This window comes from Puntigrus tetrazona, chromosome 25 (genome assembly GCF_018831695.1).
Source record: "Puntigrus tetrazona isolate hp1 chromosome 25, ASM1883169v1, whole genome shotgun sequence".
NCBI classification, from domain to species: domain Eukaryota; kingdom Metazoa; phylum Chordata; class Actinopteri; order Cypriniformes; family Cyprinidae; genus Puntigrus; species Puntigrus tetrazona.
Window position 1 is genome coordinate 9,917,464 of NC_056723.1, and position 15,963 is coordinate 9,933,426.

The window sequence follows — 15,963 nt, forward strand, 5'->3', positions numbered from 1 at the left end:
TTCAAATGTATCAAATAATCAAAGATTTTGTGATTGATCAGTTTCACAGAGGTCTCTCGGTAATCCAAGATATGACTTATCTATTAATAATTGTATTGTATCCTTATATTTTATAAATAATTTAAATTATTTTAAAATGTTACATAATTTCTATTTCAATGTGTGCTTTACATTACATTACATTACATCCATTTTAGTGACAAAAAAGTGGATAGAAAGAAAACCTGATGGTTTCCCATAGTTTCTTTTAAAGATTTGTGCAAAACCTTTATAATATTTCATAAATGACAATAAATATTTTTTGCTCATTTATGGTGTTTCCATTAACTGATGTTATGTGAATAAAACACTTTTTTTTCCTCTTGCGATGCCATGGCGACGGATGCCGTCTCGATCCGCTCCGAGTCACTGAATACTGAGTATCTACTGATCCCGAGTCCTGATTTGATACATTTGGTGAACACTTCAAGCACAGTACAGTTATCTAAATCAGTCCAATGTATACAGAGTTGTGCGGAGAGTAAATGAAATATATATATATGTATACAGACACTGGCAGACATAAACATGTTACAACTGTAGACATTGTAAAGAGCCTTTGTGGTCACAATTATGAATATGGGACAACTGATATAAAATACAAGATATTTATATATACAATATATATACAATAATAGCAACATAAATGGAAATGTGGCCAGAAAGCATGAGGTTTGCGGCATCAGAATGCAGTTTGTCAGCCAAACCCAAAAAAAGACACAAGACGTAAGGTGTTATAACAACAACATCAGATAAGAGTAAAGGATAAATGAATAAGTGATCTTTATGTATATATCGCAGCCACTGCACTAGAAGGAAAACATCGAGCAAGGTTTTAAATCTGAAAATCTTTTTGTTGACTCTGAATCATTGAAACGTGTCATTTTTAAAATCGAATCCCAAGCCGTTTCACGCTGGCATCAAAATAAAACATTAGCATACTTGTTGGTCTTTTTGCGTTGGTCTGAATGAAAATTGGAAATTCATTCTTTGCCACTTGGTAATAGATAAAAATGCGCTGTTGAAGCTCAAACACTGTCTTAAAAACATAACATACTACTGCTGCGCTATTATATAACCGACATCAAACTAAGAGGAGGATTAATTCAGCCCTCATCAAATCTTTTGGCAAGTCAAAAAAGTGGCAACGCAGCAGAGACGTCAGAGCATTAGCTTTTCACTCCAAAAACAAAAACCTGGGGCAGTGAGCAACTTTAATTTCATCTAAAATGCAATTAAGAGACTTTCTGTCCACAAAGATAATGCACTAATTAAATTCAATGCATGCAAAGTAATAACCATTTGAGATAATTCCATTGCCAAGGAAGACGTTTGGAGTCCCAGCTGATGAAAAATGGCAATAAATAAATTACCCACCATTAAATACGTTTTGCATACTGACTAGAAATTAGGAAGTGAGCAGCGATCAAGACACACACACACTGCGGTACAGACCTTCCCTCAACAGGTTACCCGGGCAACAACATGAGAGTTCAGACGGCTGAATGAGGAGGGAGTACACAGAGTATAGATGCACTCATGCCTGACAAATACAACACTAATGATACATTAGAAAGTCCAAGCATCACGCGCGGAGCACAATTCAACTGATTCAGTTCTCCCTGACAGATTTGAGGTGGGATGCCCACACACATACACACAAACACATGTGAGTACACACAAAGTACAGAGTACCATTCTGAGTTGCTGCAATGAAATTTCAGGGCTTCTTTATATTCAGCTCCTCTGTAGGTTGATAATTTCACATTGCATCAGTATAGACATCCAGCACTATATTTACCCCATTGAGACCTGATGAGATTTCGGAGTGTTTCTTTCATTTTTCTGAGCGGTGTATATGTGACCCTGGACCAGTTTGAATTTTTCAATTTCTTTGTTGTACAGTCTATGAAAACCATAGATATGAATACGTGGTTAAGGATTTGTGTAACGCTAACGTTCAAAAGCACCAGTTGTAACAGGATATTCTTCAAGCAATTGTGAGAAAATTACACTTTATTAATAGAAACCCTGTAAATTTGTGTGAAAAGGAATAAAAGATGTCAGTTTTACTGCCTCTAGTCATATGGACCTATTGGTACATATTTCATGTCTTGCTAAAAAGTGCACCAACGTATGTTTATGCCATCGAGACCAGGTCGTTTTGACCCATGCAATGTATTTTTGGCTATTGCTACAAACATACCCCAGCAACTTAAAACTTAAGTTTTGCGGTCCAGGGTCACATATGTCAATTCACAGAAAAAGTATTCATTTATATGGCATCTGCACAACACATTTTTGGACTCCACCGTCATAAGGATGATGACGGAAATCTGCTAAAAATGCATGATCCCTCATTTAACTTTCCAAATTTTGCTTCTCCTCCCAGGCTTGAGCTAAATATGGAAATGGGTTAACTCTACCTGGGGGGGCCATTGTCACTGCTTCAGGCATCCAAATTAGGATGGCAAGTTGGCTAAATGTTCAGCAGCACTTGTGGATTGGATTGCAGTCATGATTGCATAATGGAGCAGGTGGATTCTGTGGCTTCATTTGCTTCCACGGGGATCTTCGGCACTGCAAACAACAGCCTGAGCACCACGAGCCACTGACACAACACCTCTTTAGCATGGAGAATCACCGTGGCCCAGAAATGACATCTGCCACTGGCATTAGCCCTAAGCAGAGACCACCTATAGATACAATGAAAGCCAGAGCCCACAGGTGCGTGTCGGCTCATAATGCATTATAAATATCTGGGTCTAGACGGCAGAAGAGCATTTTGCATTCTTAAGATGGCTTGAGAGTTGTGTAGTTCATTTCTCTCTCATACACGCGGTCTTTTCAGTCAGGGCAGGATTGGAAGAAAAGGCCCTAAGCTATATTTGAGTGCAGAGAAAAATGTCTTTGTGAGTAAAAGAAACATCAATCTTTATCCGAGTCTCTGGGTAGGGAGTGGTTTTTTTCTTCCCTGAGATAGCTGTGAGGTAATGACAGAAGAAGAGGGATAGAAAGTCTGCTGATGCACGAGAAAGACTCAATAACAAGTACTCAATGGCTGGACTTCTGAGATTAACACTTTTTTGCTTAGATGCTGAATGCCTGATGAAGGTCAAAATGACCCCATGGAAAAAGTTGTTTCACAACCAAAAAAAAGAAAGAGAGAAAGAGAGAGAGAGAGAGAGAGAGAGAGAGAGAATGTATCATTTTAATGCATTAAAAAAATATTATGTCTAATAATGTAATATATTATGAAGTAATTCATAAAAACTAAAGAAATTATGAGAAAAAAGTTGTTATATTTCAAGGAAAAGATTTTGAGAAAATACTTGTTTAAGAATAAAAAAGAGACTAAATAAAATGTTACAATAAACAAAAGAAGAGTTTCACTTTCAGTTTAACACATTCTGTTGACTTCAAGTGACTCTCGGTAGAGTGTTAGTAGAGCACTAGTAGACTGCTTAAGGTCAGAATAACCTGTACTTGCACAGTTTTTATAGTCAGTAGAATGTCTGTTGGATTACAATCACAATAATGAGCAGATATTAAGCAGACAGTCTACTAATATTCTAATGATATAATACTGTATTGTCAGACAAGTCTGAATTTTGAATGCATACCCATATCTGTGTTTACAACAATCAACATCCATTACATGAATACCATTACACTTCATCCCACAAGAAAAAAAAACACTTCCCATAAACATTATATGATATCTTGCTCTTCTACTACTTATCCAACTGCACTATATACAAAGTGCTTTTAATTTTTATTAAGTTTCTTATTTAACTCTAGATGCACTCTTGGGACCCTGTACCTCCGGTTTGATGGTAATAATTCAAAGTCATTATGCAGGACATGGCTAGGATTAGAAACTATATTATTCGCCAATCTCAGCAGATTATTATAATAAGATAAATCCTATAAGCTTACAAGGGGCTGACCTACAATCCTTGAACAAATGTTTAACTGACTGAACAACTTTGCTTTTAACATCACAGGCAGACTCCTATACCAAACACTCATTATCACAGACATAAAGAACAGCAGAAGAATCTGTTTTCTTACTGTAAATGACCTAAGATGACGAAGAAAGTAGATTCGCTATATTTTATGTACTATAATGAGAGTTAGACTTGTAGGTACAATGTTGCTCTTTAGAGGGGGCTATCAAAATAAAGTGTTACCAAAAGAAATTGTTAAATCGCAAGAAAAAACTCTGAAAAAGAAACTGAAAAAGGTCTAAATTCAATTTTAAGAATAATCTCATTAAATCGAGAAAAAAATCTGAATAAAAATGTTGTAAAAAAGTCTTTAAATTACAAAATAATTGTTACATTTTGAGAAAATACTTCTTTAAATTTTGAAAAAAAAAGACAATAATGTTGAGAATAAATTTGTTAAATGACAAGAAAAAAGTCATTCATTTTTCGAGAGAAAACTTTTTAAAAAGTTGGATGTTGAAAAAAAAAGTTGTTAAAGTTAGAGAAAAACATTACATTTTGAGAAAGTCCATCTTTCACTAAGCTTTTCTCATCACATATCTCATTAGAAAAATGGGAATTAACTCTAAAGTAAGTGATTAATAATAATGTATTAATTGGGTAGGTTTAGTGTTACTACAGTAAAATATTAATTTGTGTACTGAAAAGTATTTTCAACTAATTGTTATCAGTATCCCAGCTTGCCGACCTTTCCCGATCCTGTCCCTCATCTCTCTTCTGTCACGTCTACACTGTCCTTGCGTTTTCACCAAAAAACACAAAAAACATGATGACCGATTGTGAGACGGGGCGAGGGTCACATTGTGTCACAGCCCCTGCTCTTCTTCCTCCGTATTAATCTCAGAGCTTATGAAAATACGAATTGTCTCTAAACGTCCCAAATTTTCCAAACCGAAAGGTCTGAAAAGCACGGAAATGAATTTGGGAATTCATTAAAATCCCGCTATCTCTCTGCCTTAACCTCTATTGTGGCCGTCTAAGAGCAGCCGGTAATTCCCCTAAAGAATATCTTTCTTATTAGAAGCTTAGCATGTTGACACGTTGTCTTAATCTGCCACGGCCGGCTCCCGGCTCCCTCGCGCTCATTAGCATGGCTCCTCTGAAGCGCTGACCTCCCGAGTGTGACAGGGAATTTAATACCAGCCGCCATTGGGGAAATGAATTGTAACACTCCTGATACTGATAATAAAGTGAACAGTAGGTGAGCAGAGGAGCGCAAACGGCTGGAGCCGAGTGAATGGCTGTGACCTGACTGTAATGAGTCTTCTCCGACTGCTGAGGGACAGAAATATGTTGCTGCCATGGCGACGGCTGCACTGCATTGTGATGACACAGCTGTTTGCGCGAACGTGACTCGCTCGCGACTCTTTCGCCAAAGCAATGACTCGGCAGATGCGAACGCTTTTTCAGGCCAGCTTTGATATGCAAACTGTGGAATAACAAGAAGGTGAAAAGCAGAAAAGCGGAACCGATCTGAAAATAACCTAGGATGTACGTCTCGTGCAGCTTCAAAAAAAAAAGTTTAAGAAATATGTAACAATAAATATGTTCAGTTTAGATTCAGATGCTGTACATTCAATCACATTTTAATCCAAGTTGGATTATTGCTCTAATGAGAATAAATGTATAATAAAATGAAAGAAAGGGAAATTAAAAATCTATATAAAAACTGAAGTTTGATAAATGTAATATATTAGTTAAAATTAGTGGCATCAAATAATTAATTGTGATTAAATGCAAAAGTTTTTGTGTGCATAAAATGTGTGCGCACTTTGTATATTTATTAAGTATATACAAATACACACACATTATATGAATATAAATATATACATCTAAATAATGTACATATTTTCTAAATATATGCTGTATGTGTGTATATTTATAAATACATAATATACAAAGTATACACACATTATATCATGTTAAAAAAACTTTTTTGATGCAATTACGCGATTAAGCACAAATAATTATTTGACAGCACCAGTTAAAATGACACTGAATTACATTTTAATCAAATTTGATTATTACAAATCTAATGGGAATAAGTATTACGTACTATTCAAATATGAAAAAATACCATAACAACAGCTTTATTTAATTTAATTATTAATTAAAACGACATTTGATTACATTTTGATCTAAATTGGACAATTAAAATTCTAATATAAATATTGATATTAATTAAAACTTAAATATCAAAATCAAGAAAAATACTAAACAGAATAAAAATAGTTTTTTTTCTGTATACAAAAACTGAACAGTTGACTTAAATTCGATTTTCTAATACACGTACATAAGTAAATATTAAGTAAAACTTAAAAATCAAATTAACTAATTACAATGAATTTAAATTTGAAAATTAAAAACTAATTTTAATCTAAATTTCACTCATAAAAAGTCACAAAAGTATATTAGATTATATACATTTCAAAATAAAGAACTAAATAGGAGTGATTTTTACTGTAATGATATTATATTTCTAACTTTTATTATTTCAATTTATTCCATTTATATATTTCTAAAGATTTTTTATATTATAAAATACAATATAATTCTAACTTAAAATAAAAAATAACACTTCACACATAATAATACAAATGTAATATATATACGTATCAAAAGAAGCAAAGAAAAAAGGCCCTGACATCTGTAAGACCAATTTCCCATCCAGATCTCCCAGCTTTATTATGTCCTGAATATGTCAAGGGACTAACATCTCCCACTGATGTGGGCAGAGCACAGTTCACGCAGGAGACGAGGGGAACGTACAATGCCAGTGCTAATTCATTTTAGAGGACGCATGCTATTGGCAGTGAGTGCCAGGGAAGCCTCTTTGATGTTCCTCCAGAAAGAGATATCTGCTCCAATCACAGACTAAATATCCACAAGGCACGATGACAGACCACTTACAGCTATGTTAGCAACTATAGATATATTTACATGAGTGTGGCTAATGTAGTTTTCGGTTGAGATTAAAAATTATATAATAAATCACGTTAAATAGGGCACTGCAGAAGTCTCTGTATTGTTAAGAGAAGCTCTTAGAGGTAAAAACAGCTGCAGAGGTAGACCGTCTCCACAGCAACACATCCTTTAGATAATTAGACTCACGCAAATCAAATCAAATCAAAATAAAATGTGTTAAATTAATTTTATATATATATATATATATATATATATATATATATATAAATTAATCAAAATTACACTCATTTTATTTTATATAACCATGAAAGACCTGACAAAATAATTAATTTGAATGAAAACATAAATAGAAAAATAAACAGAAAACACATAAATATATAAATAAAATAAAAATAAAAAAGTTTAAATAAAAACGAATTAAACTAATTAAACATTAAATTAGTTTAATCAAACTTAATAAGTTAAAATTTAATTGTAATGTAATTTAAACTATTTATTAAAAACCACATATAAAAATATGTATTACAGAAAACATAATTTTCAAAATAAAGAAAAACACATGCAATAAATAAATACCTGATTTATATTATATTAGATGACATATACATATACAAAAAACTATCTATTTGATGTCTATTTGATACTTATAATACATGTAAAATACATAAATATATATATATTACAAATGTTCTGTAAGACAAATATCCCATCTGCTACATCCAGATCTTCCAGCTTTATTATATCCTGAACATGTCAAGGAAATATAAAATGAAACTAACCTAAATCAAATCAAATGTTTCTTTCTACACTCAGGAAGTGCTCAGGTCACGAACACGGACGCAAATGAACTTGGAAGAGCATCACGGTTTGCTTCTAACCTTCTAACCGGCTGGAGGTTGAGTTGTATTTTTCCGTATTCTCTGCATACATTGCAGATTCAACAGACAAAGAAAACCATCCAATCAGCAAGCACAACTAACAAATGGAATAAGTCATCTTTTACAAGCGCAGCCGAAGCTTTCCTTGCTAAGGATGATGGACGGTTGACCTCAGATTTAATTGGTGAGGCTGTTCGGAGGAGAAAATGAGTTTCAGAGTTCCCCCGAATGAATAGAGAGCGCTTGCCTCCAGCTCCTGCAAATTAAACATCTGTGAGCGATTCCTCCGCTGATAATTTCATTTTCTGGCCAAAAGGGGAAGGTTCATCTTGCGGTTCAGACGAAAAAGAAGAAAAATGACAATGAGGATGATCAACTTTCTAAATATTTATAAGATCTCACTGCATAGGAAAGTGGTTCCGCGTTATTTAAAGGAATTGTTTCGATTTCCTTGAAACGGTCTTTTCTAAGTGCTCCGATGTGGCGGTTTCCACTCGAAGCCTGATTGGCTTGCACAAACAGTAATGTCTCCAGTGAAGCATTGGTGAGCGAAGGCATCAAAACAAATGGAGGGCAATAAGTGATACAGATTTTTATGCCGCAAAAATCAAACAGCGCCAATAAACAGCGCACACGAATGATATTAAACCTCATGCTGAGTACAATACTGCAGGCCTGTAAAGCGGGCATCAGCATGTAAAGGAGGACAAAATCATGTCCTCTATAAAAGTAATATAGCGTATAGCTCCACGAGCCGCATTTCTGCTACTGTTCAGGGAAACAGGTATCATCTGGGGAAAATAAATAGTAATCTTGATTTATTTATTTTTTTGTTTGTTTTGATTAAACTGGACAAAACTGAAAGCAAAAGATTTTACACTTTTCTGTACATTTAAAATTATTATTATTATTATTATTATTATTACTACTATTGTGTCATTTCATTAACACGTGAAAGATTACTGATTTAAAACGTTAAATTGTTATAATAGGTTGATGCTATTATTATTTTGCCATTAATACATGAATAGGAAAAGCATTAATATTATTATAAATTATTAATTACTTATTTTAAATACGCAATTGAAAAAGTAATTAATAATAAAGATAATAAGTTGTTGTTGTTATTATTATTGTTATCATTCTATTAATTAAACATGTTTAAACAAAGACAATTTTGACACTTGTCCAATTTTACCACTTGTTTACAATTTTTAATAAAACTAATTATACTTCTTATTATTTGTAATTATTAATCAGTATTATTGTATTGCCAAAGAGGTAGCATAAGGTATATATCAACACTTTTCCCAGTTTTTATTAATAATATTAATACTAATTATTATTATTAATCATTATTTTTCTATTGCCAAAGAGGTAGCATAAACATATTTACACACTGACTACTTCAACATTTTTACTATTGTTCCAGTTTTACTTCTTCTTGATATTAATAATATCACTGATCATCAATAATATTATTATTTACATATTATAAGTACCCATGATAGCTTTCCGTGTTAATTAAATATTTTATCATTGGTATTTTATATACCAAGTCCATGGTTACTATTAATAATAATACATTTGTTTGGTATTTATCAAAAAAAAAAGAATTATTCAAAGATAAAGCAGCACTGGTTAGGTTTTCCATGCGGCAAGTTGTCAAGGTGTTTTCTGTACTTTTTGAAAATGTTTTTTCCCATGCATTTTTTTACAACCTAAAAAACTGCCACCATCACGTGTTTCTGGCCACCACATTAACACCCGAGCAGGTTGTCTATGGAAGCAGAAACATACTGCTACTAAAAGCACAGAAGCCTTGGTTCACCTCAAAGCCTGAGCTGAATGCTAAATTTCCCCGAATGCGAGTCGGGCTCCACGAAACCTCTCTCCGAGGACGCTTGAGCTGAACTGGTTTCCATGTAGATGGCTAATTACTCTCAACCCAATCCAGCCCCGATGAGATCCCATTTTCTGCCCGGCGCACTTCAAAGCGGCTCAGAAAAGAGTGGGAAAATTGACAGGCATGCTGTGAATCAATGGACATTTATCTGCTCTTTTTGTCCTCTGTCAATGCTTCTAGTCTGAACAATCATTTTTTATTTCTTGCGTTTCCTTCGCGACCTCTGGCTGTTTGTAAATGTTTGGAAATTTTCAAAAAGGACTAAATGTTTTGGCTCTCTAAATCTCTTAGTCACAGATGCACAGACGTGACTTCTGACCAAGTAAAGCTGTGAAAGAACTAGTTTTCAGATCGCTCTGAATGCCAATTCATAAAATCGCCAAGTCTTTCCCTGCTTACGTCGAAAGCATGACAAAACGTTTTCTGTGCGCATAAAACACCCTGACAGAGCCTCTTCCTCATCGACTGCTGTCTAAATATGAGGAATGTTCTCTAAATAAGATATTACTCTGTGGGCTCAGAGATCTCCATCGAAATGAGTCCCAATTATATCTGCTTTTGATCCAAACAGCCAGAGGAAAACAAAACTCTTGCAACTGCATAAACACATTCAGATTGAACTGCATGCAGAAGTGCCTGATTTAATTTAGACTGTTGTGTGCCAATTTAAAAGGTCATGTGATCTATATATGTTTAAACATACGCTTAAGAAATATAAAAACGTAAAAAGGAATGGATCATTCAAAAATAAACACTCTGTCAAGTAGGGCAGTGCGATATATATCGCCTGCGATAATATCAAAATTGTATAACAATATGCGATTTGACGTTTTCCAATATTTTGCTAAATGAAAAAAAAATACAACAAAACAGCTGAGACTTTTGTAAATGCTGCAGACCCCGTTTTACTGTAACTACTGTAGACGGGGCCCCAGTCTATTAAATTACAGAAAAAACACATAATTGAAGATATGGGGACATAAAATGTATGTATATATATATATATATATATATATATAATTTCATATAGTTAATTTGTATCAACAGCAAGAGTGCCGTTTATAAAAATGACCATTTTTTTAAAAGTTAATTTAGATGTTTTATATTTAAATGTATATAAAATATACATTTTGCACTACTTTGACAACAAAAATATTTCCACGCCCAGCCACAGCACTGCTTTTCATCCTCGAGGAACACTGTGTTTTACTTCTGAATGAATCAACCGTTTGAATGATTCAGTTCAATCGCAATGACTCACTAATTAACAGTGACACGCTGTCTCCCACTGGCGGTTTTATTTTCACATTTAAAGTTTCTTTTTATTATGTAAATAATTTCAAATAGCAGTATCCAACGTTTTATGTGTAATATATCAAAACATTATTTAAATGCATTTGTAAATGCAGGATAAATGTTGTGCACTAAATAGTACATCATGCAGCTGTGTGGCTCAAAAAATACTGCACACTTTTAGTAAAAACGGCCCAGAAAAGGTAAAAGTCAATTTAAATCAAAAACTTAAAGAGTCAGCTGTTTATGGTAGTCCTCACGAAATCAGCACAATAGTAAGACTCTTAGATAAAAAATATAGTCTAATTATCGTTATTCACCACCAGGTTGTTTATACACAAAAGCAGACTTTTTGCAGTATTTATGCAGCTTTTTTCAACAGAACAACAACAAGCACACCACAGAAATATCATAAAGGAAGTCAAAGAATGACTTGTGAAGGCTGAAATCTACAGAATTCAACATTTTAATTGAATAATTACCTCATTTTACTTGTGTAACCTTATAAGAACCTCACAATATGACTACATGAAATATAGATATGTGATTAACTACTTTTATGTTTGTTTGTTTGTTTGTTTGTTTTTTGTTTTGTTTTTGAGCTTTACATGCAAGGTCACTATAAAAATAAAATATTAAATGTACTGGGGGTGAGTGAATAATGACAAAATGTTTGGTTAAACTATTTATATGAATATAAAATACAAAAGTTATTGAATATATTGGTGTGAAAAAAAGAAAGAAGCAGATTAATAATAAATGCTCTGTCAATATGCATTCACCATCAGGTTGTTCAAGCACAAAAGAAGACTTTTTGCAGTATTTATGCAGTTTTTTTCTACAGAACAACAAAAGGTAAAAGAAAAGAACACCACAGAAATATCATAAAAGAAGTGAAAAAAATGACTTCTGAGACTGAAATCTCACTGCTTTTTATAGAACTCTACATTTTAATTAGACAATGACCTAATTGTACTCTTGTAACTTTATAAGAAGCTCATAACATGACTACACATGAAATATAGATTTAATATAGAATATAGATACTTTTATTTTTGTTTGGGATTTTTTTTGTTTTTGAGCTTGGGTCACTATAAAAATATACACAAAATAAAATATTAAATGTACTGGGGGTGAGTGAATAATGACGGAATGAAAAAAAACTTTGGTTGACCTATTTATATAAATATAAAATACAAACAGGCAGAACCATATTAATAATAATAACGATGGACAAAATCTTAATTTGCTAGCTCATCCAAAATATTAGCATTTTCCTTGTCAATACATCACATTACAAAGAGTTTCAAAGTCAGTAGTGTTAGCATGCATTGCTAGCTTTTCCCCTCAGACTAGTTTAGCAAAGGATGAACAGCATGTTCCCAGCTCAGTGAATTCCCAGCAGGGAAAGAGTGCCATCTTTGGGTAATGATAGACTGAATCTGCCTTACCACACTCTCAACACTGTTTCCAATGCAAGGAACTAAATATATAAAATACAAATGTATACCAATTTAAAGACGATATGTGTAATTTTATGTATAGAAAATGCCATTTCAGGTTAAAAACTATAAACAACATGATAAAACTTTGTGAGAGAGAATTCTGCCCAGCCTGGCATAGCAACAGTGCACAGCTCAGCCAATGGTGTGAGTTTGGGGGCGGAGTCAATGGTTTGTTTGACCAATGACAGACAGAGGCAGAGCTCTGAAAACCTTCTTGAGAACAGTCATTATATTTTGCTTCATCCAGCACTGGCATAAAAATGACAGACGAGGTAAGGTCCTTTGAATTTAATAATTTAGCCACTGTTAATGAATTGTTTGAAGTTTTCTACTTCATTAATTTATGTTAAACTCTCTGATCAGGATGCAAACATCCTGTGGTGACATTTTAATCGTACAAGTCCCTCAGTTTCACAGTATCAAAACCTCATTTGAACAGCTAAAGGCGCTGAGCCCATATACTGGTCTATCAAAGACACAAAGCCAAAGAAAACAGCGGGGTGTGTGTTTGATCGAGAAGCTGGACAAAATAAATGCTTGCTTTCCCCCTGGTGCTTCAAAATACAGACCATACATAAAAGTGAAGAGAAGTTACCTAACCAAAGTTTAGTTGGATAGCCTCCGCAGGGCCTGTGTCAAAAGGCTCTTGTTGTTGAGCACCACATTAAAGTATATCAGACGATGGCGTCCATACCAATTACTCGCGATGACAGTAACCCTTAAAACAGAGTGGGCTCATTATTCCGAGGAGGATTCCCCTTGAGTTAGTGTACTCAGAGCAGCTGTGTTTAAGGTCAAGGAGATCTGCGGCAGATTAGAGAGGGACCAAAATGGTCTAATTAGCAATTTTGAGCACTACAGATGTCTTTATCTGGATGGAGAACGTCTTAGTGGCAATTTTCAGAATGAATATATTTTTCACCAAGGATTTGAAAACGTTGCATATTTGAAGGCTCAGTATGACACCCGTGAAACAGCAGAGGTGTGCTTGGCATCAACATAATGTTTCGTCACAAAAACATCATATCTATCAAATTTCAACTAAAAGACTGACTTTCTTTTAGCATTTTGAAGCATTTCATCAGAGCTGAGGTGCAAAAATGAAGATTTATGCTAAAACTGCATCGATTTCAGTCAACACAAGCCAATCATTATTTTGATGTTGAAGCTGATAACCGATAATTAAGGCTTTTATATTAAGAAGACTACAGTCGACATTACAGTCAACATTTTTAATAACAAATTAAAACACACATATACACAATATTATAATGTGCAATATGAACACAAGATTGCTTCTGTAAATATTCTATTTAACCACATTATTAAATTACTAGCATCAAAGGTGAATATATATATATAAAAAAATTTAATTAAAATTGAAATAATTAAAACATTCAAATTAAATGACAAAATCCGTAATATAATTAATAAATAATCAACATGTAGTTAAACATGCACCGATATTATAATTCAAGCCGATATTGATAAGCCGATGATAATTATTGTCATGGTCGCTAACCGTTAAATGACTATATTAACTATAAACTATTTCATCCAAATAAACTGAAACTAAGTGACTTTTGTCATCACAACGTGATAATGTACAGTGTGATAAATTGATATATATTTCAAGACTAAAGATTACATTTACCAATGCTATTAAATCATTAGTGTTTTTTAAAGACGTGATATCAGAAGATGGCCACATCATTTGATACCAGTAATGTAAAAAAATCTCAAATATTGCCTGGTAACCAATATATAGTGCATCACTAACTGTATAGCATCCCTACTTTACACCACACCACAACTACACACAATAAAATGTAAAAAATTTTAAAAAAAGTTTCAATTACTTGGCCTCTAAAATTTCTACAGTGTTGTGGCTCCACCCATAGCGAAAATGCAACAAACGCGGCTACTCACAGAACTGAGACAATGTCCCCTCGGTGAACTTGGTAGTTCCTCACACTCCAGCGGTTGAGCAGCACAACATCAGGTGACGACTCTCCATCTGGGTTTAAAGACGGCTGGGAAAGATTCAAACCACACAAGTCAACATGCTGCAGAAAAGACTCTGCAAAAGTTAGAGAAGACTTTCAGTTTTATCAATTTTTCTTTTTGGCCTGTGATTTATTGCTTTACTCCCCCATACCACACAAACTTCCCAAACTACTAAGCCAACTCTAAGAATAAACTCAGCAACTATGCTTTAATTTTGTTCTGGAAAAGAGCCTCTGTTCTACATTCATCCTTTCGACTGACAACATCCTAAGGGTAAAAATAACATCTACAAGTTAAGTTCACAACTGAATTTTTTTTTAGACTATTTGTTTTCCTCTTAACTCTTTTGTGGTGGTATATCAAACAACTTGCGTGTGACGAACCTTCTCAAGCATGCAAGTCGTCGACTGACTTGATACACGGGCCTCCAATGAATCATTAAGGGAGATCTCGATGAGCCATTTCACGCTTGCTGGGATAATTGACAGAAATATCTCTTATCTGTCCTTCTAAAATAAATATCCCGACGAGCTTTCCCGCCTAGAGAATTTATCTGTCACAGCTGGGCGCTCTATCTTTTTTATTCAGACACATTTTCTCATTCTGCAGTGGCGTCAGCTTTCAGCATTGTCCATGGAGTGACTTATTTGGATTCAAATGCCGTGGATGAGCCGGGAAAAGCCATTAGCAAATATATAACACTTTAAGCCAAGACAGAAAACTGGACTCCAAAAGGAAAACAACAACACCGTTTTGGTTAGTTAGTGTTCATTAGGCACATAATGAACCATTACTTCTGTTTGGAGAGGAAATGAGCATGGTGTTTTTAGACGGTTTTCTCTCATTATTATTATTAGAGGTGTTTTTTTTTCACCATGGTTTTAGTGCTATTAGTACAATGTTTAGCAAACTTGGCTTGATTAAGCCTTAATGCAAAGTCCTAACCTAAGTAAAAGGTTATTAATGTTTAAATAGCTTGTTGAGATAAAAATCTCTACTTCTATTTTATGAGGCTGGAAATTAATATAATGAATATTTACGATGCAGTTACAATTATTTTGATGGTAATACAAAAAACAAGTAGCATGTGAATATGGTGAATATAAAGTGCTTTTTATTGGTTATTAAGTTTACTTAGCCGCCACTAAACTAAGCTGTATGAAATAAATTTGTAAAATAGCAGGAAAGGCGCTGGCAGTGGACGTTTCCACTAACACAATGCAATGTTCAAAATGCAGGTATAAGCTGTAAAAAATTATGAAAAATTCCTTCAAATTAATACAGTACATTGTGCACTATTTTTACAGTTTGATTCATTTCTGTCATTTAGTTCAAGCTTTCTGTCTCAATGCATCGATTCTCAAATTCTTCTCAATCATCAATCTGAATTTCCAGTATAA

At 33.8% G+C, this 15,963-nt stretch overlaps 1 protein-coding gene across 4 annotated transcripts in view; it reads right to left on the reverse strand.

The window, feature by feature from the left end:
• immp2l (inner mitochondrial membrane peptidase subunit 2) overlaps positions 1 to 15,963 on the reverse strand; it is a 74,754-nt gene that overhangs the window by 52,412 nt on the left and 6,379 nt on the right. For all 4 annotated transcript variants that reach the window (XM_043228699.1, XM_043228700.1, XM_043228698.1 and 1 more), the window contains one exon: positions 14,486 to 14,589. In XM_043228699.1, coding sequence (XP_043084634.1) covers positions 14,486 to 14,589 — 104 coding nt within the window. The remainder of the gene's footprint in view (positions 1 to 14,485; positions 14,590 to 15,963) is intronic.